At 41.5% G+C, this 26,539-nt stretch overlaps 1 protein-coding gene across 1 annotated transcript in view; it reads left to right on the top strand.

Moving 5' to 3' along the window:
• ANGPTL6 (angiopoietin like 6) overlaps positions 1-26,539 on the top strand; it is a 206,589-nt gene that overhangs the window by 116,618 nt on the left and 63,432 nt on the right. The window contains exons 4-5 of the mRNA XM_078640069.1: positions 2,658-2,851; positions 16,302-16,572. Of these exons, the coding sequence (XP_078496195.1) occupies positions 2,658-2,851; positions 16,302-16,572 (465 nt within the window). The remainder of the gene's footprint in view (positions 1-2,657; positions 2,852-16,301; positions 16,573-26,539) is intronic.

Here is a 26,539-nt window from a genome sequence, read left to right as displayed (position 1 = left end):
CGCATGCTTTTACATCGCATGCCTTTATAACGCTGTTTTTACAACGCATGCCTTTACAACGCATAGTGCTTTGGGGCGCTGAATAGTGAATAGTTTAATTTACTATTCCAACTCCAGTCCCCGTGGATAGTAGGGAAGGTGTTGGATAGTAAATTAAACCTATTCTCTATCCTAGAGCGCCCCCCAGCGCAATGCGTTGTAATGGTTTGCGTTGTAAAAGTTGCGCCGTAAAGGCACTGCGTGGTAAAAGTTGCGTTGTAAAGGATGTTTCCCGTTGAGACACATATGACACTGGAAAACTATTAACAATGGCCAGACAATTGCACAATGATAGATGGGTTTATTTCTGAGAGGGGAAATCCTGTTCTGTGCTGTGGTGTCTGTCCAAAAATGCGACCCTCTCTCCCGCCCTAAAGATTAATTCCCAAACCTCTCTGTCACCAGAAAGAAACAAAACAAAATCCTACATTAAACACGCATGCGTCGAACACTCCAGATGGTGAAAAAGCTGGATTTCTGCAAAAAACACACATAATGTTACTTCAGACATGCCGGGCTCATTTTAAAGCGCCCCTGGAATCTAAGTAAGTCAACAATCACGAGAAAACAGAAAAAAATGCCGGCTGTCCAGGGGAAGGGAGGGTGGAGCTATTTACCTTGTAGGGAACTTATTACTGTCTACTGGCACAGCCAACCAAAAAACTTCCAAAATAACCAAAGGGAGGCTGGTGATGAAAAGGGGTGTCTGTTTACGTTGGCGAGTAGAACAAGCTAATGGGCAAGCAGTCTTGTGGGAATCGCGGCAGGGACACGCAGCATTTACCTTGGGGGAGCGAGTGCGATAATTACTAACACATGGCGCCGCTCGCTCCCGCAAGGGAATCGCCGTGCATGCGTTGCCATTTAAAGCAATTCAACGCGTGCACGTTTTTGCCTGAAAACCTGGAGCGATTTCTAAAGGCCTCTTTCCTATGCGACGCATCAGCGCTGCGTAGGCGAGAACTAAAAAGGTGTGGGTGCACCAGTGGCAAATCCAGTCCTTGCGATTATGAGGCTAACAGCAGTACAGTGCCAGATTCGTCACACCTGACAGAGCCTCAAAATAAGCAGCTTGTAACATTCAGTATTTCCTCTTAGAGCTGGAGTGGGGCTTTTCTCTGTATCATTAAAGAAGAACAGCACATCCCACGCTTTATCTTTTACAGATTCTGGGAAGATCATATGTACCTTATAAAGAGCAGCATGGAGGCTGGGTTCACAATGCAGTAAAATACCCAACCTACATGGACTCCCTCCTTATAATCTGCAGCCAATGGTGCAAAAAGACCTTCGAACATCATGTTAATCTAATCTTCATTCATGCCTGAAGTACTGCTGCAATTTACTCAAAAGTGATCGCAATTTGAGGTAATGTATCCATCCAAAATAAATATTGCATTTTTTTGTAAAAACTTCCTGTAAGAAACACATAACACTAAAATTGACCACTTTTCTGGACATGCCAGGACAGGCATCAGTTTTTAAGTACGGGTTTTGACAGCGAAGAGTCACAAAAGACCAATTGCTTTAAATATACATAGATTGGGTTTTGGGTCTGCTCCTTTCAACCACTGTCATTTTACGACCAGCCTCTCTCAGCTATAGGCTTGAGATATTGTTATTCGCCTCTTGGGGCAGCCCAGTAATCAACTCTCACCTAATGCTTTTGGATGGTTGGGTGTATGCTTCTGACTCCTCCTCAGGACTTGCATTGTACTGCTGATGGATTACTTAACAACTTTGGACCCTTCAATAAAGTCTGCCTTTCATTTCTTTGTTTTTCTTCTTTTCTACATGTGTTTATTGGGATTTTTGGTTACATATCATACGTGAAAAGTATGCAGTCAACTGAAAACAGACTGAAGGAAGGGGTGAAAGTCTTGTGATATATAAAAAACGCAGTTGATCCAATATTCCAAATTTCTCGATATCTTTAGTTTCTTTTCTGGTTTTTAAGTGTGTTTGTCTTTTGTAACCTTTAGGAAAAAGGTCCTAACCTATATCAATTCGTTTGCTGCTTTACCATACTTTTTTCTATTCTCACTATGCATTTGTTTCCAAATTCAATAGCAGGAAAAGAATCTGAAAATGGCGGCTACGTTGTTGTTCATTGTGGACTTTGGATTTAGGTCATGAGTCACTTCATACTGACTGAGTCGATACCCTAAACGAAAATGTATGTGAATGTGCATAATGAGGCAGTGTAGAACTCTACTCAAGAAAATCCGATGCAAGTTTTGACGAAAATATCAATGCCTGAAAAAATTATCACGGTTTGACGATTTAAAATAGTTGATGGAGACTACGCTAATACAAACTTTCATGAGGTTAGAGGTGCTCAGGGTGCCTCAGCTAAAAGAACTGTAGCAATACCCAAAAGGTATACAATTAAAATTAACTTCATTCATAAGAATTTGGCAGAAAAAGCAGAAGAGATACAGACTAAGGGTGAACATTTAACAACAAAGTGCATACCTTGAAAATTGTGTGTTGGCCTACATTTTGCTGAGATAGGTTGGGCCCTGCTTTTAATTCCTAAGCTACTAATTTCAAATCCTCTTTCATTTTGAAGTTTTGTCTGTCCTGTGACCTGTTCCTTTGCCTCTCCTTGACAACAGGTCCTTGGAAAGACTGTGCAGAAGCCCTCGAAGGCGGCCACCCCACCAGTGGCATCTTCATCCTAAAACCTCTGAATGTCAATCAAATGATGCAGGTCTGGTGTGATCAGCAGTATGACAAGGGTGGATGGACGGTGGTCCAGCGACGGCAGGATGGCTCAGTCAACTTTTTCACCACATGGCAGAACTACAAGGTGAGGTATGGAGCAAGACTGGGGCATGAAAGTGGCATCCTCATGTCATGTCTGCCAAACAGGAGAGATCTTTACCAATAGAGGGTACACCTTATAGTACAAGAAAGGGCTCCCAGTAGCGACAGAGGATCAATTATTGGTAAGGCTAGCCATATAGCTCCATGCTGATATACTCTGTGACTGCGTCCATGCCAACAACATTTCACTCCCAAATATGTTGTATTTCTGGTCCCATGCCACAGAACTCTCTGCTAATATAGCATTATAACATGCTGCCAGTTACTAAATGCTCTGAACACAAGTTATAGTAGAGGAAGACGGCCTTTAACAACTGGTGAATACAAAGGAGAAAGGATATAATGCCAATAGAACATTCCACCCACTGAGAAATGAATGTTCTAAATAAGGAAGAAACTAACAAAAACTAAAATATTAGAATGTTAAAGCAAAACATGAATTGTCCTGAGCCACTCCAATTTCTTCAATGACACTCCCAATATTCTAATGTTCTAATTAATCATCCCGTGGTCAATGGTAATTCTAGCAAGGAAGTAGGCCACAGAAGCACACATATACACTCACACCCATTCACTCACACACGGGCACACACATACCCATTCAAAACACTCACTCATAAATACATGTATTCCACATGTGCACACCCACGCACCAAACATTCAAAAACATAAAACTTATCTGTGCTTCAGCTCGGGATGGAAGTCTCGGAGGTCCCAGGAGGGTTGGGACTGCTGTTGTTTTTCCTTAATGAGGGAAGGCAGCAGTCCCTCACTCGTCAGACTAGGATGGGGTCAGTGAGACGGTTGACCCAACCCGCTTTGTGACAAGGTATCACTGATTGACACTAAGTCCTGGGCACTTCAGGGCTTAAAACTGAAGCGTCCAGGTTCAAGGCAGTCAGTGATGCTCCACCTCATCGCAAGGAGCATAGCCTTCAGGCACTTTTGCCGGGCTGAGGAGGTCATGCCCACAGGGCTATAACCTCCTCAGCCCGGAAAAGTTCAGCTCTGACAGCCAGGCACCTATGCATTTGGCGCATGTCTAACTCTTGGCTATCTGACCTAAACAAAAAGAGTTCCTATCAGACAGAACTTTTCCAAGCCTGAAAGATACTCTCTTATTTTCGCGGAAAAAAGACCCCTCTGCCCAAACGGCCGGGCTGAGGCTGTAATCATCATAGCCCACTGCCAAGGGCAATAACAATTGTTAAAGGCCTCAAGCCCACAGCTCGGGCCTACAGTGAGGGTGATAGCTATAAGGCTACTAGAACATTCCACAAACTGGAGGTGGAGCTTCCAAAGTTAAAGAAGGGAGAATCAGAAAGACAAACATTGGAAAGTTGGAGCAGAATGTCTGTACCAGCTATTATGGGCTCCGAAACACTCCATTGTCTTCAAAAGTGTTCTCAATATTCCAATTTTCTAATATATGTTCTATCGTTGATTTCACAGATCTTCTTGCTGATGTGTGATGTATTTTTAGAAGTCTAGTTATTTATTCATTTTTAAGTATAAACTCACAAAAACATAATTGTGTCATGCTGAGGTACAACACCAGCCAATGGTTTGCTACTGTCACGGTTAGAATCTATCTTATATCACAACATTGATATTTATCTCAGGAAGTATGACATGTAGTATCCCATTCACTATAACCATTCATCTGGTGAACACATAGTCACTCATATGCATGGATTCTTGCAACAAATATTTAGTTCCGTGTCTCTGGCATTTAGGGTGGTCTTCACGGCTGATGAAAACAGAAGTGCTTGTACAAATAGTTTCCAATCAGGGCAGTCATCTTATAATGTCATCAGTTCTCATTTTACACATTTGTACAGCTTCAAACTTTGACAGCCATTCCCCCATTAGTCATACCCTTTCTCTCCCCTTCCATACAATGGCAAGCCCCCATTTCACTAGCAATAACATCAGCAGTGCAAATGTTCTAACTAATTTTACCTTTTTGATTTGAGACCAGCATCAAGCACTTGACATTTTTAGTACGCAGAAACCAAGGCTGTCATTTATTCTGTCAAGCACTTCCATCCAGAATTTTGCAATCTTAGGGTAGTTCAATAACACATGGAAAGTACTAGCTTATTCATGTTAGCGTTTAAGACACCTATCTCACCTCGTCATCAGTTTTGCGCAGCTTTATGTATTACAATAAAAAACATTAAATTGTAAAAATGAATCTTGCGCTTGAGGATGCTTTTTCACGAGGCCATATATTGTCCCATTCTCTAGCACTGCATTCCAAACCCAAGAGCCCCTTTATGCCTAGCTTTAATCCTCAGCGTGGTCTTCACTGTGTCTGTCATTAATGTTCTGTGGAGGAAGGAATTATATTTACCACCAGTCGCTTATCCCAGCACGCTCTTCACTATATTAGTCCCCATCGGTCTATCCCAAAAAGAACCTGATGTATCTCCATCTGCCTTTCATAACCTCAGGCAGCATAGAAACTGTTCTTCTAAAATAGCAAACCATTCATTAGTATCAAAAAAGTTTTGTAATGTTCAATTAAAAATTAGTTGCCCGACGACATCAGGTTTCCTCCTTGCAATTTTGTCACACCCGTATTGCTGAGTGAGTTCCAGAAATAAGACAAAATCCTACACCAGTGATTGTACAACGAATTACTCAGCATCCTTTGTCTTTGTTTGAATGAATGAATGAATACGCACTTGTATAGCACATGGCTACCCGAGGGCATCCCAGCGCTTCCTGTGATAGGAAGCGCTGGGACCCTTCCAGACATTTCTCGTTATTATCTCAAGTATTGTAGTCAGTCATCACATACAACATCATTTTAAAGTCTTTCTTCCATGGGCCTATTGCCATGCATTCTCTTCTAAAGTAACTTGAAGTGTTCCTGTACTCCTTAATCTGCCACATGCTGGAGATGAAACGCCAAGCAATAAGAATCTAAGTTAGGCAGACCCAAATCACCTTCCTTCAGCAACTCCCTTTTCATCCTGTCAACAGCTGGCTGAATCAGTCTAGCCAACAATCAGTAAAAGTTCCTTATTTTTGGACTACTGCTGATTTCATGCCAAAGACCTCCTTGCTAATGAATGTTCTATTGCTGATCGTGTGCTACAGAACTTCCTGGTGGTCTCTGTTCTATTGGTGAACCCGTGTCACAGAATGCCCTGCTAATGTATGTTCCATCTTCAAATCTTCCGCAAAGAACTCCCTGATAATCTACAATCTATCACTAAGTGCATTCCACAGAACAAAAAGCTCCTAGTCAATTACAGGTTGTACATCTGCTCTCATATCTTACCCTGTTGCTATATGTTCTATCACTGAGCCCACAGCATTGAACTTAACCTGCAAAATTTCTGCAGATCTACTTATGCCACTGTACATATGGTGCCTGCATACATTATCATAAAGAGAAACTCACATTACCTGCTTGTCATGAGGTGGAGAAGAGACTGTGGCAGCAACATACATTTTTTTAATTAGTGGAGTGAAAAGTATTAAATAGTGAAGCAAAGTAGCACATAAGGCCCAGCTTCTACCCCACACAAAAAAAGAATGTTGAAAACCAAGTGACTGGAAAGTTACCTACCTCCCTACTAGCCGTCTTTTTAAATGAAATGCTTTGCGCACCCCATGTAGATTGCTAGATATTATTGTACATTTCATAATATCATTACTTTAATATCAATATTACCCCTGTGATTAATTAATCACAAGCTGCCACTGAATATGAAAATGCAACAAAACTTTTCATCTTCGGGTGGACAGTCAAAATACCCTTTTTTCAACAACGCTTTGCCAACTCAGTGCCCAATCAACAAATATTAGGAGGCTTTGGCACTCAGGCACCTTAAAGGGTCAAAGGGGCCTGTAGTAGAAAGACACCATCATATTCCAAAGGAGCATCTCCAGCTACAGACCAAATACATATGTCTTATCAAAGAAACAAAGACACTTCTGTTTATTTGTCCCTACGTTCCTCATTTACATCCTAGTTCATCAGTTTGATTACCACTTAGCAAATATTTGATATGCATTTGTAAAATGCAAATTTCATAATTCAAGGTTTGCCATTTGCACAATACATCACTATTTATGTCCATATAGTTAAGTATGGTAATATTTGTCCAAATGTATAAATTTTGTCAACAATTTAGAAGAATATCCGGTTGCCTACCCTCACGGAGGCAGAACGGGAGACTCTTGAGGCGCCGCTCACGACTGAAGAGTTGGGCCGAGCCATTAGTGATCTCCACTCGGGAAAAGCCCTGGGACCTAATGGGCTGCCTATCAAGCTTTTCAAGCTTAAATCTGATGGCCTAAGCCCCTACCTGAAGCGGATGTTTGAAGAAAGCAGGGAGAGGGGTCTGCTGCCCCGAGATCAGCGCATAGCCACTATAGTGGCCATCCCCAAGGAAGGCAAACCAAGAGACTTGTGTGCCTCTTATAGGCCTATCTTTCTACTGAACGCGGAGCCCAAAATATTGGCCAAGGTGCTGGCCAATAGGCTCAGACCCGTCCTACCGACACTGGTCCATCCGGATCAGTCGGGTTTTATGCCCCATCGCAACACAGCACTTAACCTTTGCCGGTTACACGGAGTACTGGGGCACTGCCACACCCTCAGGGAGGATGCAGTAGTGGTATCGCTTGATGCCACTATGGCTTTTGACACTTTAGAATGGCCATATATGATGGCGGTCCTCCAGAAACTGGGCTTTGGCCCTAAGTTCATCTGGTGGGTACGTCTCCTCTACGTTGAGCCTTTGGCCCAGGTAACGGTAAACAACAAACTATCCGAGGTCTTCGCTTTAAAGACGGGGACACGACAGGGGTGTCTCCTCTCACCCCTGCTTTTTGCCCTATCCCTGGAACCACTTGCGGCCTGGATCAGGCAAGACCTTTCCCTGAAGGGGCTCCGGTGGACCGATGGGTGGGAGGACAGGATTTCATTGTATGCGGACAACATCCTTCTCTATCTCACACGTCCTTGTCGGCCCCTGATGGAAGCCATGGACATCTTTACTAGTTTCGGGAGAAACTCAGGGTACAGCATTAATTGGGGCAAGTCTGTAATGTATGTCCTTCACGGAGACCCTCCAGTGGTCCCCCGGAACTGCCCGATTAAGACGGCCATAGATGGGTTTAAATACCTGGGGATCTTTATCTCCAAAGACAAGGCCACCAGATACGAAAGGAACCTCCTGCCACCACTGCAGTGTTTCAAGAGGGACTCGATCTCCTGGCGGAAACTCCCGCTGTCCCTGCTCGGCAGGGAGTCACTCTTTAATATGAAGGTGTCGCCGAGATTCTTAAATGCCCTGCAGAACTATCCAGACCTGGTTAAAAAAAAATAAAAAAAAAATTTAGAAGAATATTTGAAGCCAAGTTACTGTACAACACTAGTATGTGCCCTAAATGCAAACATACTCTTACTTTATACATGTTTGTAACCTGCTTTAAAAAAAAAAGACACATTAGAGCCATGTGACACTCTGGAACCCATACATCTAAAGTCAGTGCTACTAGGCGAAAAGAATGGTAGATGTGTGTTATAAAATACACAGTGATCCCAGGTAGGCTCAGATTCCAAAGAGTTTGTATATCTGAACGAGATCTAGCAAAACCAATAGGTCTCCCTTTTTAGGTCTCGCCTAGGCAGCGCACATGTGCCTTCAGCCATCGGTCTTCACTTTTCAAGCACTGCATTCATGCTTGTGTCGGCATCCACCTTGCGGGAGCGAGCAGCGGCGTGCCACAAGCACGAGTGCAGTGCACTCACACACGCACCACTCCCAGCATTTCCCTTGCAGGAGAGAGCTTTGGCACCATCTGTTTGTAATTATTTTGAAAACAGATGGTGCCCCTGGTTGCTCCCGCAAGTGAAACACGGTGCGAGTCTCACTCGATGGTTTATGCAGAGGTACTCTTCTTCAAGCAGAGTTATATCCATGGTGCTCAGCTTCCTTGTGCTGTCAGCAGCAGGCTCTGCCGTCGGAAAGTGACTCACCGACAGAGCGTGTCCCATGCATTTGCAGACTTTCACCATTTGCTCCCACAAGGCACTCAGAGGCAGACAGCAGCAAGACACCATCTCCGCCTCCATTGTTTATGAAGTGCAAATAATGTTTAGAACATTGAGGAACAATCTGAGCAAAGTACATTTTCCCGCCGGGCACACACTGCTTGCTCTGAACGTCTCTCAGTGTTCCCTCGGTACGGGGTTGTTCACTTGCGAGCATCAGACGTCAGGCTTCCTTCAAAATCATATCAGACTGCCCTGAGCTTCCTAGTTAAGAAACAATGATAAGTACCATTCGGGGACTGCTGTTGACATTGGGCTGAACACACAACTCTTCGCCAGGTAAATGCAGCAAAATATAAACCGGCCTTGCATGCGGGAAGGAACACACACAATGGGTGCGTTCAAATTTTCACCTCGCGCCTGTTTGTTAATCCGGACAAGCATGTTGGAAATCTGTACTAGCACACGCAAGAGAAATACACTGCTATGCCACATCCACCACAGGTGTATATTTGTGCAAACAGCCTTATCTTTCTAACATTTGGTGTTATGCCCGTGATCCTCGAAGGGCACCTAATGCACGGGGTTCGCAGCATCCACTCCAATATTCTTCTTCTCGGGGACAGCAGTCGATCGAAGGCATTTGTGTAGCATTCTTCCGGTAAGTGGTAGCCTGCATCACTGGACGAGTTTCATATCTTACCTTCGGCAGACCTTTGAACTACCTCCCTTCCCCGGCGGAATCTTGAGTCAAAAGGGACACGTTTAGGGCGGATAGTGATTTTTTTTTTTTATAAATAACTTTATTGGAACTTTCATATTTGTACAGTTTACATTTTCTCTTGTGGCGACAGTATTACTTATTCTTCAGCCACTTAATGTTCACTTATTTCAGCGAACTACGTAGCCACCTTATATGTCTTGGCTGGTTTGTGTATACCCTGCAGGCACCTCTCGATGCTCCTATGCCGTCCTCCCTGTAATATGACGTAGTTTATCGCGCCCTGTTTTCTCAACAATGTGCAGTACGGGGCAGCTCCCAAGCATATGTTGCAAGCTGGCAGTTTCGCTTCTGCTCTTAGGGCAGGCCGATGGTATCATGGGTACATTCGCCCGATCTTGTATGGTATAAGCTATACCCTGTGCAAATTATTAAACGTAATATTCTGAAATCTAGTGGTTAGGGATACTTTCTTAACACCTTCGCTGCAGGGGTAATTCCCCCAAGGTGCGGGGGGGGGGGGACTGTGGGGTCCACGGCGCCACGGTGCTTGTGACCAACCCAGTTCGTCATGAGTCACAGTGGAGCTGTGCTCATGACGAGCTGGGCTCACTGATTAATTCTCCCACACAGGCGAGGAATCAATCGCGTGTGGGCGGACCGCGCCTGTTATGACAAGCCCAGCTCATCATGAGCACAGCTCCACTGTGACTCATGGCGAGCTCGGCTCGTCATGAGCACGGAAGGAGTTAAGGTATTCATGCGCTTTATATGTGCACTGATTACGTTTCACAAGGACACATTCATTTTGTTTTGGTAGGCACAGGGAGATTAAGTGATTTGCCAAGAAACACAGGATGTGGAAGCGACCCCGAGGCTCGAACCTTCATTTCCCAGCTCAAAAGCCTTTACATAGCCATATCGATAAATAACACACAACTAACAAATCAATCTATTTGATTTTAAAAAGCTTACAAAGGACATTAACTGCATCACACTAGGCACATAATTAATATCATTACAATTGTCTTTTGGAGGGGTGTAAACTCACATATACCACCAACATACACAGAAGCAAAAACACTACACACATACATACCACCAACACACATCATGTCTGGCTTCCGTGCCTCGTATAGCACGGAGTCCGCTCTGCTTGAGGTTACTGAATCGATTCGGGAGTGTCTTGATGCCGGCGGGAGAGCAGCATTGGTCATGCTTGATCTCTCGGCGGCGTTCAACACGGTGCCTCATGCCATGCTCCTAGATCGCCTTTCTGAGATAAGAATTTCGGGGTTGGCTTTACAATGGATCAACTCTTTTTTGGAGGGAAGATCGCAACAGGTTTAGCTTCCTCCATGTGCCTCTGTGCCCATGAGGTTCTCCACTGGGGTGCCACAGGGGTCATCACTTAGCCCGCTGTTATTTAACATCTACGTGACTCCACTGATTTTCTTGACGGAGTCTCTGGGGGCTAAGGTGATGGCCTACGGCAATGATACCCAGCTGTTGTTCACCTGGAGCAAGGAGGAGGACTCGGTCAAGAGACCCCATCAGTGCTTGTCTTCGGTCTTTCACTGGCTGGCCAATGCGCAGCTCAAATGTAATGAGGGAAAGTCTGAAGTTCTGCTGTTCGGCTCTTTTGCTCCAGACTTCAGAGAGAGATTTTGGCCGCCCGGTTTTCCCTGTCCACCTGAGAATAAGGGTGCGGCCAAAAAAACCTTGGCGTCTGGTTCGATGAGAACCTGAATTTCGGGACACATGTAAAAAAACTGTCTGGCACCTGCTTTGGTGTGCTGAAAAGTTTGAGAAAGTTTCTGCCCTTCCTGCCGAACTCGGCTAGAGAGACGGTTGTTCGTGCACTGATTCTTTCTCGCTTGGATTATGCCAACGCCCTCCTTGTCGGCAGCCCAGGCTATCTTGTGAAGAAACTGCAAGTGGTCCAAAATTCGGCCGCCAGACTTCTAGGGGGGCTGTCTTCCAGGCACAGTGCCCGGGCTCTTCTACGGTCATTGCATAGGCTTCGGGTTGAAATTCGCCTGGTATTTAAAATGCTTTCTATCGTGCAACGGGCCCTTTACGGTCTTGGTCCCAGTTATTTGCAGAAGAGACTCGCCTTTTACACCCCAGTGAGACAGCTGCGTTCTTCTTCTCTGCTGCTAATGCAGACGCCGAAGTTTAAGCGCCAGCGATTGGGGGGAACTCCTTTGTCCGCAAGGCTTGTCTGGTCTGGAATGAGCTGCCCTTGGCCTTGAAAGCCACTCCTGACCCTCTTCTGTTCAGGAAAGCCCTAAAAACCTTTCTTTTCTAATTTGGTATCTGAGCTTCTCCTGCCTTTTTTGCTGATAGCACCGGGACACTTCCGAGTAGCTGTGCGCTGTATAAATTAAAATAACATAACATAACATAACATCATATCACAACTCACCACTACATTCCACACCATACCACAGCACTAACTTCACTACACTAAACACAACTTGCACACAAAATTTACAGTATTGAACACAGCAGCTACATTGCTCTACAACATACCTTAAAAACATTGCCAATATCTCTGGCTAAACACTTACAGGTCTCAAAGGCGAGACCTATTGGCTATGCCAATGCTTGTTTAAACATTCATTGGGAAAGCCAATAGGTATGGATTTTTGTTAGGGGAAGTGTTTGGTAAAAGTTGCTGACTTTGTGTTTGCTGCTCCGAGTTGGTCTACAAAGAAAATACCACGATAAAGCAACCCCTTGAGTTCCAACAATATAAAAGCTGAAGGCAGGGTTCCTTTGTTGAATAAACTGAATTAGCAGAGGTAAGCGGTACTCTTAAAGAAAAGTGATTGACGTTTGCTTTCTAAATGGTGAACTGGAACGATGTAAATAGGAAAATACTGCATAGTATATACTTCTAACAATGGGCCAGTATTTGTGGTGCATTTGTTAGAAAGACAATGTGTGCACGTGTCTTTTTTGGTAAACTAGAAAGCTGTATGTCCAAAAACAGGTTATCACGACATCAAAGTAAAACAAATGAAAATGCGATTATGATTAGTGAACAATCTTAGGCTTTCTATTTCAAATACTTTTATTGGTTTTATAATAATACAATATAACAATGTAAGAGAAGCAATCATGGATTGTGATGGTATTTATGTTTGGTATATTGATAGTAGTAGGTAAGTAATTAGTATTTGCGTAATCCCAATAGGCTTGATGAGTATTTGGGATAACAATGTCATTATAAAGTGCAACTTGTCATAAGGAAAGAAAATCAAGGCAGTAGGAAGGGGCCTTGAGACCGACAGAGAACTGAGAGGCAGAGGAGAGGTGATCACAAGAAGGGGGTAGGTATTCTGCTCATTTAGGGCCAGATGTAGGTAATTTTTATTTACCGACCTCTTAAATACCGAGTCACACCAACTCGGTATTTAAGAGGTCGGAAAATAAAAATACCGAGATGTAGGTAATTGCAGATGTGCAATTACCGAATCGGAAACAGTCGGTAATTTCCGATGTGGTAAATACCGACCAGTTAATGACCATGCATTCCTATGGGCTTTGAAGCCCATAGGATTGATTGGGCATATACCGTTCGGTATTTACCACATCGGAAAATACCGACTGTCACAAGGGTGCAGGGGGTGTCACTTTGACACCCTCTGGCACCCCCAAAAGAGGCTCGGGTGCCATGTGGCAGGCATACCTGCCCTAAGGGCAGGTCTGCCTGTCATATGGCATAGGTGTGCATGCACACATGTGCATGCACACCAGAAACGGTATTTTACCATCAAGTAGTATTTGATGGTAAAATACCGATGTGGTACTGCTTGTGGGACTCAGAAGAGTCCCACCTACATACCAATTGTCCGGAATCAGTAATGATACCGACTCGGTATTTTACATACTCGGTAAATTTACCTACCGGTAAATTTACCGAGTCTGTAAATTACAGGGACCTACATGTCAAATTGCTTTTACCGGGTGGTAACGGCCGAATTCGGCCGTTACCACCCGGTAAAAGCCTACCTACATCTGGCCCTTAATGTTTTACATCATATATTATCGATTGATGTAAATACAGGGATCTGTATCATCAACTACTTATTGTGTGAAAGCTGTTTGTGTTGTGGCCTGGTGTATATCTCTGCGGTAAAGGTAGGTTGTAATCGTCAAGTATCTCTGCAGTTTTATTTTTTCTATGTATAAGTTTAATTTCTACCACAGTTGGAGAGTCTTTGTTCTAAAGTTTTCGATACATAATATTGTCAGAACTTCTAAAAAAGTAGGCCCACGTTCACCATATGTGATACAACATGTTGAAGTAAGTTTTCCATTCACAGAGGATTATTTTAACCCCTAGTATTAATAAAATATCCAAAAGGAATTGTGAAATGTTGATAGGAGGAGATGGTAGTGATCACCCAGGGGGCTAGTGTAAATATAGTTTGGTTAAGTTGTATACAAGTTTGGAATATCTTGTTAACTGTATGTCCAATGTCAAACCAGAAAGAAAGAGTTTACTGATTTATAGCAGATGCTATGTTTTAGGTCTCCTTTAACTTCATTGCAATTCCAGCAAATATATGATTGTAAAATACTGGATTTCAATAATTTGTCAGAGGTCCAAAACGACCTATGGGCAGTATAGAATTTGCACTGGATTAATACAGGTAACATTTATTTGGTTATGTATTTCCATGGGCCCCTGACGGGTGGTTGGGGGTTGAAGGTTTAGTATGATACAGGCATCCTCACACTTCTTCTGTTACTGTTTGTGTTATTGGTGTTTAAAGGTTTATATATTTTGAGGTCATCTGCCCAGTGAGGTAAAGTTGTCTATTTATATTTATTGAGTCAGGTGATTTGAGGTAACGTGCCAGAGTTTTGCTGTTTTGAATTCCCACTGTTTCTTTGCTTTTAAACTGTCAACCCATCAGCGAGCTCTCTCACTAATACTTTTTTTGTAGTTGTATTTGAGAGTCTTTAATTTGTCTAGGATGTTTTTATGGTTGATATTTGTTAGTTGTTGTTTGAGTGTCTTAATCTCTTTATCTATGTCATCTAGTTTGCTATTTATGGTTCCTTTCTTATTTTCCATACTGCTTATCATGTCACTCTTAATTGTAGCCTTCATAGCACTCTATAGGGTTTTAGAGCTATGTTCGGTGACATGATTTCTTTGAAGAAATTGGGAATTCTGCTTATTACATATGCCTCAGAGATCTGATCTTGTAGATTCTCCTCATTCATTCTCCAGATTTTTTATGCCACAGGGAGATTTAGATATATTAACATATATTGTTGTGCAGGCATGGTCAGAGATTGTTATATGTTCTGTTTGGGGGTTGGAAAAGTTAGGGGTGATAATGTTGTTGGCTAACAGATAGTCTGTTCTTTGGAATGTATTGTGAGAGTGAGAATAGAAGTAACTTCTCTTTTGTCGGGTAATAAGGTGTCCAGATGTCATTCATTCTGCTGAAGAGATTTATAAAGTCTACAAAATAGGATCACTTCCGAAACAAATCCAGAAACCAGTGATGAAAATGTCTTTTTGTCAGTGAGGCATATAATTTCCTAAACACAAAACCCAGATCCCAGCAACTAAAATGTCATTATGTCAGTGAGGTATATAATTTCCTAAAAACAAAACACAAAACCCAGCAACTAAAATGTCATTATGTCAGCGAGGCAAATACATCAAATATAACTTACCCTGACTCTGAATTACAGGCTACACTTTATATTGCTTGCAAATTGACTACTTCAGTCCATAACCAAAACCCAGTTGAAACACAAATAGGATAATGTAGACATCCACAAAAAGTCATAGCCTGTATCGACAAACGACCTGGCAAACCATGAAAATGTACGAAAACCTATGACTGAAGTGGGTAGACTTAATTGCCCCTCTCTCTGTACTACTTCTTGGGTGTATCTTTTTAAAGGGATTGGCACATAAGGTCTCCCCCAAAAACTAAGCTGTTTGCAGCAAGACCTAAAAATGGAGATAAGAGCTTTGCTCTCAAACTGTATTGTGTACATTTGAGGTACTGGCAACCGGGCTGAACCTTGAACATCTATGCACTGTCTGTTATTTGTAAGGGCACATGTTACTGAACCATCTGTCTTGATGTTTGTATCCATTAACCAGCCATTTAGAGATTTAGTTCAGAACGGTTCTTGAACGAAGGTGCAGGGCTGGAAAAAGACTATTGGGCATACAAATAATAAAAGGAGTTGGTATGTTAGGATAGTTTTCAGGGTAACGAATGCTATCCTATTGCACCATGACTAATTATTAAAGCTCATTTAATAAATGACATAAGCAAACGTATTGAACCACACTAGAGTTGGTGATGCCAAGGAAAAACTTCCGATTGCATTGGAATAGATTACTGGAGGAGGAGGTGAGTGTACCCAGGACACCAACCCAAAACGCTTTCATATGCAGGTATATTTAGAAACACAAGACAACCTTCTTAATGATTGTGTTGGAATTTCTTTTAGATATAAGTTAAGAAAATACCAAGGGCGTCTTATACAAAGCAATGTTACCTTCGGAAAGGCTACAATTCATAAAATCAAGCATATTCCATTTTAGAAATTGTAAATAGTGATTCGTCATATGGAGCAGTTTTCTTAACTGGAATTTTTGTACATGATGGCCTAAGTCATTCAACCTATATCTCTTTCTCGCAGCAAGGTTTTGGTAACATGGATGGCGAATACTGGCTAGGGCTGGAAAACTTATACTGGCTAACCAACCAAGAGAGCTACAAGCTGCTGATTTTGATGGAGGACTGGCAGGGACGGCAGGTGTTTGCAGAATACGACAACTTCTCAGTGGAACCAGAAAGCGACTTCTACAGACTGCGACTGGGCAACTACCGCGGCAATGCTGGTGACTCCCTTTCCTGGCACAACGACAAACAGTTCAGCACTTTGGACAAAGACAGAGATGCATATACAGGTAAGTGTATATAAGAGCTGCATAGCATGATTCGTGTCTATCACACTAGTACAGATGACGCAATAGCATAGAGAAGGGAACCAGAAAATAACGAGGTTTCCCAGGCAAGGTATAACCCCCTGTTTTAAGGGTGTTTGCAGAAGTCTAAATATACTACATAAGGCAAACCTAACACCTTCAACACCTAAAGACTTGAATGAGATCTGATACACATGATGAGACAAATAAAAACAGTCTATTGCCTACTTTAATGACAATAGCTCAGTTTCCTTATTGGCTACAGGCCACAAGCAAAGTAAGTCCTAGACCAATCAAAAATAATATGAGAACAGTTCTCATATGTGCCCAAGAAAGACGTGAATAACACTTTTACAACCAAAGTTGAATCACTACTCAGTGCTACCCTTCTGTTTCACTGAGGTACCAAGCATATTGGAACTTTCTTTTTAATGACATGTTTTGGAACAAACCCAAATACCTTCTGTAGCTATGGGATTATGGAGGCCAGACAAAAACAAAACACTTTCTGCTGCAGCTGACTGGTGGCTCATTGGAGGACATGACTTAGGAGGTTAGTGCAAGCAGCTCATAAACAATCCCCGATGACCGAAACTGAATTGAGCTGCTTGCATTATTGTGCTAGGTTTCAGAGAAAGTCTGCAGTTTAATCTAGTTTATATCTGTGCTTTGTACAGAGAGGCCTGCATTCACACTCATAGAATGTCTGCACTGCTTCAAAAGTGCCTTCTTTTCTATTCATAGACTTTCAGCATCTCATTGGATAAGGGGCAGAAAGCCAACTGGTCTCCTGAGAGTTTTAGTTTAAACAAAATAATGGGTGGGGGCAGCTTGCCCGGACATTGGGATATTCTCCTAAACTCTAAAGGTCAAACAATCATTGGAAGATTAGCGGTTACCCACAGTCTGCCCTCTCTTGAGAGTAGACTGCCCGATAGGTACCAATGATTTAAATTAATGGAGTGGGGAATGTCCACCCTGACATCGGGCTTTACCTCAACCATCTGAAGGCCCAAACAGTCTCTCTGCCCCCAGGATGGTGCACTGTGGAGGTCAACCCCCAATCTTTCCAAAGGCCTGGAGAGCAGAAGCCCAATGAGTGCTGGGGGTGATTTCTATGATTAATTTGTTTTAATGTATTTACTGGAATCAGGCCGCAAATCATGCCCTAAAATCCACAACAGCCTTTCTGCCCCTTGGGCATGTAGGATCTTCATGCCAAGCAAGAGAAACTTTGGATGCTTTTTATCATAGTTTTGGAACATGGGCTGGCAGAGAGTGGGTTAAACCCCACCTAGTCAGTCTCCCCAGGTGGCAGAAATCCTCTGGTGCTTGGGGTGGGGGTGCTGTGCAGTGCCTAGGTGAAACCCCCACACAATATTCTATTTCTCATTTTTTCTCCTGATTGTCTGGTGGGCTTTCTGACTCCCCTTAAAAAGTCAGACGAGTGGTAAACATCCTAATCTTCAACCTAAGGTGGCTGAAAGCCCACCAGTTTACCTGGGGGGGAAGTGAGAAAAGGAATTGGGTGGGGTCATCTTGGCATTGGTACACCTGGCACAAGTCAACATTTCTGTCCTCAGAGAGGTGCAGGTGAGAGAGCAATAACCTCCATCTACTGGTCCGTATGTCAAAGCTGTGCCCAAAGAAATCCAAATTTCCTATCACTTATCATTGTCAATGGCTTCATTAGTCAGGCTCTCGGTCAGCCATTAACCAGAGGGGTCTACCAACAGTGAGCATTTCCGAAACCTAGGCGGTTTCATTGAAGTATTCTACTTCGAAGCTGGGCGGGTTGCATGTCATACCTGCCCCCGCTCCACTGAATCCTGAGTTTGGCGGCTGAAGCGGTTATGGGGACCCGAGGAGGCACTTTGTCATTCTACTCTGCAGGATACCGGCATCACAAACATCTAGCCCTGCAGTCCGCTAATCCACTTTGGGACTAGAGCTGATCAAACGCCCGGCACCACTTACCTGGGAGAGAAATGCATCCTGGGAACTGCAGTCCATCACAACATCACGGACTGGGTTAGGTGAGCTGACACTGGAGGGGCGGAGCAGACACTCACTATTGGTGACCAGCAGGAGGGATTTTGATGTTTTAGTCAAGCACCCTGAAAAGTATATGGCGCTGACGAGAGCCGGAAAGGCCGAAATGCATCCGCCATCTAACAAATAAAGATGCTTCCATGTCTCCCCTAAGAGGCCTCTGCTCGTTCTTTTGAAAGAGGTTGTGGTGATATTTATGCGCGCGTGCCAGGAGTGCGCTACAGAGGCCCCCGCTTTGCAAGTTGCCCCGGTCCTTCGCTGGCTGCTGCTCTCGCAGGTTTGAATGTTTTCCAAGTGATATATATATATCATTTATATATATATATATATATATACTCCAAATGCTGTCCCCTGCACCTCCTTACGGTGAGTACAAAGACAACGCGAATCCAACGCTTCTGGCACACAAATTTTATTTCATGGAGCTGCCAAATCTGACGCATTTCGGGCGTCCGTCCTTGTTCACAGATTGTCAGTAAAGAGGCTCACCATTTTCTTATATGTTTTTTTCTTCTTTTTCTACACCACATGTGATCACAAACATAGAATATGTACTATTAGCAACTTCCTTTACACTTTCTTCTTTTTTTTCCTCTCTCGTTTTTTTGGGTGTTTGTTTGCGCATTCAAAAAAAAAACTTTAAGCAAATCTTTTAAATGCCGGCCGACAAATGACAATCAGTGAAATTAAAACCACATAAAATCATTTACGTCGACATTTTAAAATATCGCTGCATAAATGCACATAGATTTGAAAAAAACTCTAAATCTTTAAACCACATGCTTTAGAAAATAGAATACAGTTTATACGTTAAATTACCTAGATGCAGATAAAACCAATTCAATATAAAAGTCAGAAAACTGATGAATGCTGAACTATTTTCTCTCTCTTGTCATGAATATTTTTGTGCAAACAACGCAATAAATATGTGCAAAATAGATAATTCTTATCACAATAGTGCAAATTATGCAATAAAGTGCTATGTAGAATCTAATATTTCTTGTGCAAAATATCGCCAGAAATTGTAAACCATCATACTCATGCATGTGCAAATAACGCATATAAAGAGAGAAATTCTTTGTATAGCCAAGCTCATTGAATGGCCAATAGTCAGTATTTCCACAGAAAGTGGTATATCTGCCCTAATAATTGTCTGTATAAATGCAATATTAAACATTAATAAATCCAAACTGTGTCGCATATGGAAAAAACGGAGCCAAAAAAGAAATGTATTCAATGATTGATCTAACTAACCCGTATATTGGCCATTGAAAAAAAGGGGAAAGGACAGAAATGAATACTCATTTTGTAAAGAATCTCTGTGCTATAGTATCTATGTTATACTATCTATGTGCAAAAAATATATCTTGAATAGATTACCCCCAAAAAACTAATTAATATAGTTCTACAATAATTATAAAAAAGAGAAAAAAGAAAATAGGAATATCATATCTAAACTGCAGGGAGGCAGTTGCGAAGATGCTATGTATAACTCCAACTATTTAAAAAAAAATTAGCTTTCATAGAAAGTAGTGCATATCCTCTGTTGTATTTAGCCCATTAGGAAATTTCCTGTCTAGTTCAAGAATTGTTTGTGACTCTAATCTCCTCAATATCTTGTCCCTATCTCCTCCCCTCCGTGGCTTGGGGACAGATGCTATAACAAAGTATTTGAGGCACTGCAAGTCATTGTTGTGCATTGACTTGAAGTGCCTAGCCACTGGGTAGGCACCGTCGTTATTTATGATGGCATGCAGATGCTGAAGGATCCTGACATGTACCTGCAGCTTCGTACTTCCAACATGTCTCAAGCCGCAGGTACATGTCAGGAAATAGACTGATATATTCAGTCTTACAGTTGTTAGAACCCTTGATATTATACATTTCTGGACTCAAGGGAGTGGAGTATTGGGTGGTATTAACTCCAAATCTGCATGCTCTGCAGCTGGAGCACCGTACAAATCCCGGCCGGGACAGTAACCACATTTGTTTTTTACTCAACTCAGGAAAGCTTCTACTAATTTGCGATCTCATGGAAGGTCCCTGCCTATATGTGATCGTTGGACTATCCGGTAGTCTTGGGGCCAAAACAGTATCCGTTTTCAAAATGGGCCAGCCTTGCGTAACAATGGACCTCATTTTCCTTTCTTGGCGATTGTAAGTAGTTACAAATCTTGGAGCCAATGAAGGGTCTACAACCTCTGTTTCAGTGCGGGTAGATTCCTCGTGCTCGGACAGAGATTCTCGCGATCGAGCATTCATTTTATTTACAGCCTGTTCAAGATTCCCTCTTTGTACCCTCTCTGCCTAAATCTCTCTAGTGGCGGAGAGGTAAAGAATGCCAGATCTTCTTTCGTGCTGCATATGCGTTTCATCCTCAACAGTTCTCCAAAGGGAATATTATTGATGACATGCCTAGGGGGAGCACTGCTGGCATGTAAGGTGCTATTTCCAGCAGTGCTTTTCCTATGTAATTTAGTTGCCAAATGCCCCCTATGTGCAAAAATATTAACATCCAAAAAGTCCACCTCATACTTATTTATCACGGATGTAAATTTAAGATTTTCCTGATTGTTATTAATTGCTGCAACAAAAGCATTGGCACTGTTTACATCACCCTTCCATAAAACAAAAACATCATCAATAAACCGCATCCACTTTAAAACATGGCTGTTAAAAACTGCATTGTGTGTGGATGAGGACCTGCTCCTCCCACCAGCCTACGTGTAAACACGCATAGCTGGGGGAGAAGCAGGCCCCCATCGCCACACCCCGCTTTTGCAGATAAATATCATTGCCAAACATAAAAAAGTTGTTATTAAGGCACCATGATGTTAATTCCAAGACCATTATGATTATAGCTTGTATTGGTCTTTTTCCTAAGAAATGTTCCAGGGCCCTCAAGCCTGTATCATGTTCGATACTTGTATAAAGCGATTTGAAATCCAACGCTATGAATACCAAATCCTCGGTCCATGGAACATCTCTGATCTTCTTTAGGAAATCGCCGGTATCCTTAATGTTTGTTGGCAAACTTTTTTACTAGGTCCTGTAAAAAATAGTCAATATATTCAGTGATATGTTCAGCAACACCTTGAATTGCAGATATAATGGGGTGCCCTGGAACAGGAAAAATGTGTTTATGCACCTTAGGTAGAAGATATATCTTTGGTAGAACAGGGTTTTCAACATGTAAAAATTAATGCTCTTGCGTAGATATCATCCCCTCCCTTTTCCATTTGAAAAGCAGTTTTTTGAGCTGATCTCTTGCCAAATTATACTGTTTTAACGTTGTCTCCGCATAACAAAAAGGATCACCAAGTTGATGTAATGCTTCTGCAATATATTCCTTTTGTGGCCATATTACAACGTTACCACCTTTGTCTGCAGTGGTGACAATAATCTGGTGGTCATTGCTCAATTTCTTTATTAGGGATGTATATTCCTTTTCCTATTCACTTTTATATCTCCTTCTGTGTTTGACCTTATGGTGCAGCCTTTTAAGATCCTCCTCAATTACATCGTGGAAGATATCGATGGCGTCCCTTGGCATGTTTGGCATAAAGTTTGATTTGGGCTTAAATGGACTTGTGTGAGCCCCAATTTGTATAACTGATGCAGCCCTTAATTCTTGTTGGGTTGACAGTTCTTCCATATCCGCAATAGTGGTATTATGTTCAAGTTGATGCATAGTGATATACATTTTTGTATCTGCTGCTGAGAGTTCCAAGCCGGTTTGATTCTTTGATAGTAAAGAATTTACGCAACTTCAATTTACGTATATAACAAAAGATGTCTACTCGGGTTTTGGTGTAATTGAAATCCGAGAATGGGCAATAAGTTAGACCAAGTATCAGAAGCTGGTTTTCTACCTCGGTTAAAGTTGTTGTTGAGAAATTTATAATTGTATTCTCATTTATTGCTATTTGCGCCAATATTGCCTTTTGGGTTTTATATTTGGTTTTTCGCTTTTTGCGGCGCTCACACCTTCTTTTGTTATTTCTTGACTTTTTTTCTTCTGTTGGTTGTGTGGCCTAAATGTTTGTTATCAGTCTGATACTAAAAAATCCACCTTCTCTCCCAAATCCAGCACTCTTGATTTATCCACTGATGTCGTTATTGTGGAGCTTCCCTCATCTGATGATAAACCACTTGTTAAAGAATCAATGTCACTATTATCCGTCATTGGTTCTTAAATATTGGATACAGATGCTCCCATTTGGCTGGTTGATGGAGTCGGTTGATTTTGTTTACTGAACTTGGATTTTTTCGCATTTTTGTATTTGCGTGTAAATGTGTAAATTCGCCCTTGCGCGTAATCCTCCTTGTCACGCGCACATTTATAAATCTTACCAGCCTTGATTTTATCCTGCTTGGTAAGCCTCTCTTGTATCTCCTTGCGTAATTTAGTTATCAAATCACTTGGTTCAAACTTTGCCAATAATTCATTGATTTTGTCAATTTCTTTCATTAGCTTGTCTCTATCAATTGTTGCATATTTCACTAGAATTTTGACAAGATTGGTCGATGCTTCCAGATTGCTTTGGCCCCACTCCTTCAGCATTTCTAGGTTTGGACTCTCGTAACTCGGGGCTAATAAAATACGAAGCCCCCTGGGAACCCGCCCCTCCTCCAAATATTTGGATAAGGACTTATGTTCCCACCATTTTGTAACTTCTTGGCGCATACATTTTTCCAAGCACTTCAGCAGTCCTCCTATTTGGCTTTCACTAGTGTTTTCACTGATGACGGGCATCGTCTTAGCCACCCCACCCTTGTCCATTACTTTCGGCAAGTTGGAGAAAAGAGCATCGGCGGCCGCCTCCCTACCGCGTAGTGTTTCTGCTGACATGGTTTGGCAGACTCCTTGTTTAAAGAGTTGATATTAGAGCGGAAAATATTGATCGCAAAATTATCAACTCTCTACACTTAAAAGTATATCGACTCAAAAATATTAATGTAAAAAATATAGATGTAAAAAATATCGGCTTTAAAAAATAACATAACTTAAGTTAATTAAATAATATTAATATTATTAACAAAATAAATTAAAGTTAATATATATTTTAGCTAATTATAACAAATAAACTTAATTTAATAAATACAAACACAAAAAATGTGTACATATACATATATTTACTTAAATACATTTTATTAACTATTATCTTTATTTAATTTATTAAAAAAATTAATTATATAAAAATTTTATATACACATATATAAATTTAAAATAAAATATTCTATATTTATTAACACATTAAACTATTTAAAAAAAATACATACATTTAATAACAAAATAAAAACATTAGTAGTTAAAACATTGGATAGCTAGGGGGTAGATATTACTATTCCCACTCCAGTGAGTGCAACAGTAGGGAAAGCGCTGGATAGCGTAGGTGTAAAATTTACTATTCCCACTCCAGTGAGTGCAACAAAAGGGAAAACGTTGGATAGCATAGGGGTAAAAATGACTATCCCCACTCCAATGAGTGGAACAGTAGGGAAAGCGCTGGCTAGAGGAGGGGTAAAAATTACTATTCCCACTCCAATGAGTGCAACAATAGGGAAAGCGTTGGATAGCTTAGGGGTAAAAATTACTATTCCCACTCCAGTGAGTGCAACAAAAGGGAAAACGTTGGATAGCATAGGGGTAAAAATGACTATCCCCACTCCAATGAGTGGAATAGTAGGGAAAGCGCTGGATAGAGGAGGGGTAACAATTACTATTCCCACTCCAATGAGTGCAACAATAGGGAAAGCGTTGGATAGCTTAGGGGTAAAAATTACTATTCCCACTCCAGTGAGTGCAACAGTAGGGAAAGCGCTGCATAGAAGAGGGGTAAAAATTACTATTCCCATTCCAATTAGTGCAACTGAAGTGAAAGCGTTGGATAGCGTAGGGGTAAAAATTACTATTCCCACTCCAGTGATTTCAACAGTAGGGAAAACGTTCGATAGCGGAGGGGTAAAAATTACTATTCCCACTCCAGTGAGTGCAACAGTAGGGAAAGCCCTGGATCCCAAAACAATTAAAAAAACATAATTAATATATACATTTAAATATATTATTAACAAAGATAATTAAAAATAATTATTTACACATTATTTAACACTATAATATCCACAACACACACCTAAAATTAATTACACAATTAAATTGAATAATTACTAATTAATTAATGAAAATCAATTTATTATTATTTATTAATGAATCAATAAAAAAATAATTACTTACCACTTTTCACACCATTTACACATATAAACACCACAACACACACCTAAAATTAATGACACAATTACAATTACTAATTACTAATTAATTCATGGTAATTAATTAACAAAATTGTAATAATTGATCAATTAAAAATTAATTACTTACCACCCTTCACACCATTCACACATATAAACACCACAACACACCTAAAATTAATTAAACAATTACCATAATTCATTATTAATTGAGTAATTGAAATTAATTAACAACTAATTATAAAACTATTATTATTAATCAATTAATACGTTAATTATTCAATAAATGTAATATAATTAAATTACTTCCCACCCTATTCCCCTATAAACCCACAACCTGCTGTGGAACTAAAAACGCAAAATTCTAATTTAAAAAACCCAAAATTAACTACTATAAATTATTATTTAAATCTATATAATTAAATTACTTCCCCCCCTATTCCCCTATAAACCCACAACACGCTACGGAACTAAAAACGCAGAATAAAACTTAAAATAAATTAATAACTAGTAAAATTCTAAAACGTGTAATACAATGACAAACAATTCTCATTAAAACACTAAAATACATAACATTATTAATAAATCGATATTTTTGTAAACTATACTTTTGTAAACGATATTTATTACAACAACATTTTTGTAATTGATATTACTTACCTGTCAGTCGATATTCTTGTCAACTATATTTTTGTTGTCTGCATTTCTTCCCCACGATATTTTTGAGGCAATATTTATGTCCCACGATATTTCTCAGTCGATATTCCTGCTCTGCACCTATATATCATGCCAAGGTGCCTCTAAACATAAGGATGCCACTCCGCTGGTGCAGGTTTACAAACTCATTTATTTTCAGAAGCTGCACATTATGTCCGGTTTCTTTAAGCCTCCCCGACGCGTTTCAAAGCTCCTGCTTCTTCCTCATGGGGCCATAGGCAGCACGTGACAAAATTAACTACAGCTGTCATTTATAATCCATTAGTTGCATACTCTCTCCAGTGAGGTATGCTGGGGGCTGTTGTTCGATTCTTGCCCTTCAGTGTGGTCCGTTATGTGCCATGATTCATGCCTTTAAGCTCATTTTACGGCCCTCCAGTGGGCTCCAGGCATCCGGTGCAGCAACTCAATTTTGAAACACCAAGGCTGTTTTCAGGCAGAGCGATCCCCGCAGTACAGTCCTGTTTCGGTAAGTCCTGACAGGGGGTGCATCCTCCACGGCTGAGGCCGCCACGTTAAACATCATGCCAAGGTGCCTCTGAACATAAGGACTCCACTCCGCTGGTGCAGGTTTGCAAACCCATTTATTTTCAGAAGCTGCACATTATGTCCGGTTTCTTGAAGCCTCCCCCGATGCGTTTCAAAGCTCCTGCTTCTTCCTCATGGGGCCATAGGCAGCATGTGACTGAATAAACCACAGCCGTCATTTATAATCCAGTAGTTGCATACTCTCTGTAGTGAGGTATGCTGGGGGCTGTAGTTCGATTCTTGCCCTTCAGTGGGGTCCGTTATGTGCCATGATTAATAGCTTTAAGCTCATTTTACAGCCCTCCAGTGGGCTCCAGGCAACCGGTGCAGCAACTCAATTTTGAAACACCAGCACTGTTTTCAGGCAGAGCGATCCCCGCAGTACTGTCCCGTTTCGGTAAGT

Source organism: Lissotriton helveticus, chromosome 1_1, assembly GCF_964261635.1.
Source record: "Lissotriton helveticus chromosome 1_1, aLisHel1.1, whole genome shotgun sequence".
Classification (NCBI taxonomy): Eukaryota; Metazoa; Chordata; class Amphibia; order Caudata; family Salamandridae; genus Lissotriton; species Lissotriton helveticus.
The sequence above is the reverse complement of the archived record's forward strand: the minus strand, read 5'-3'. Positions and strand labels throughout refer to the sequence as shown.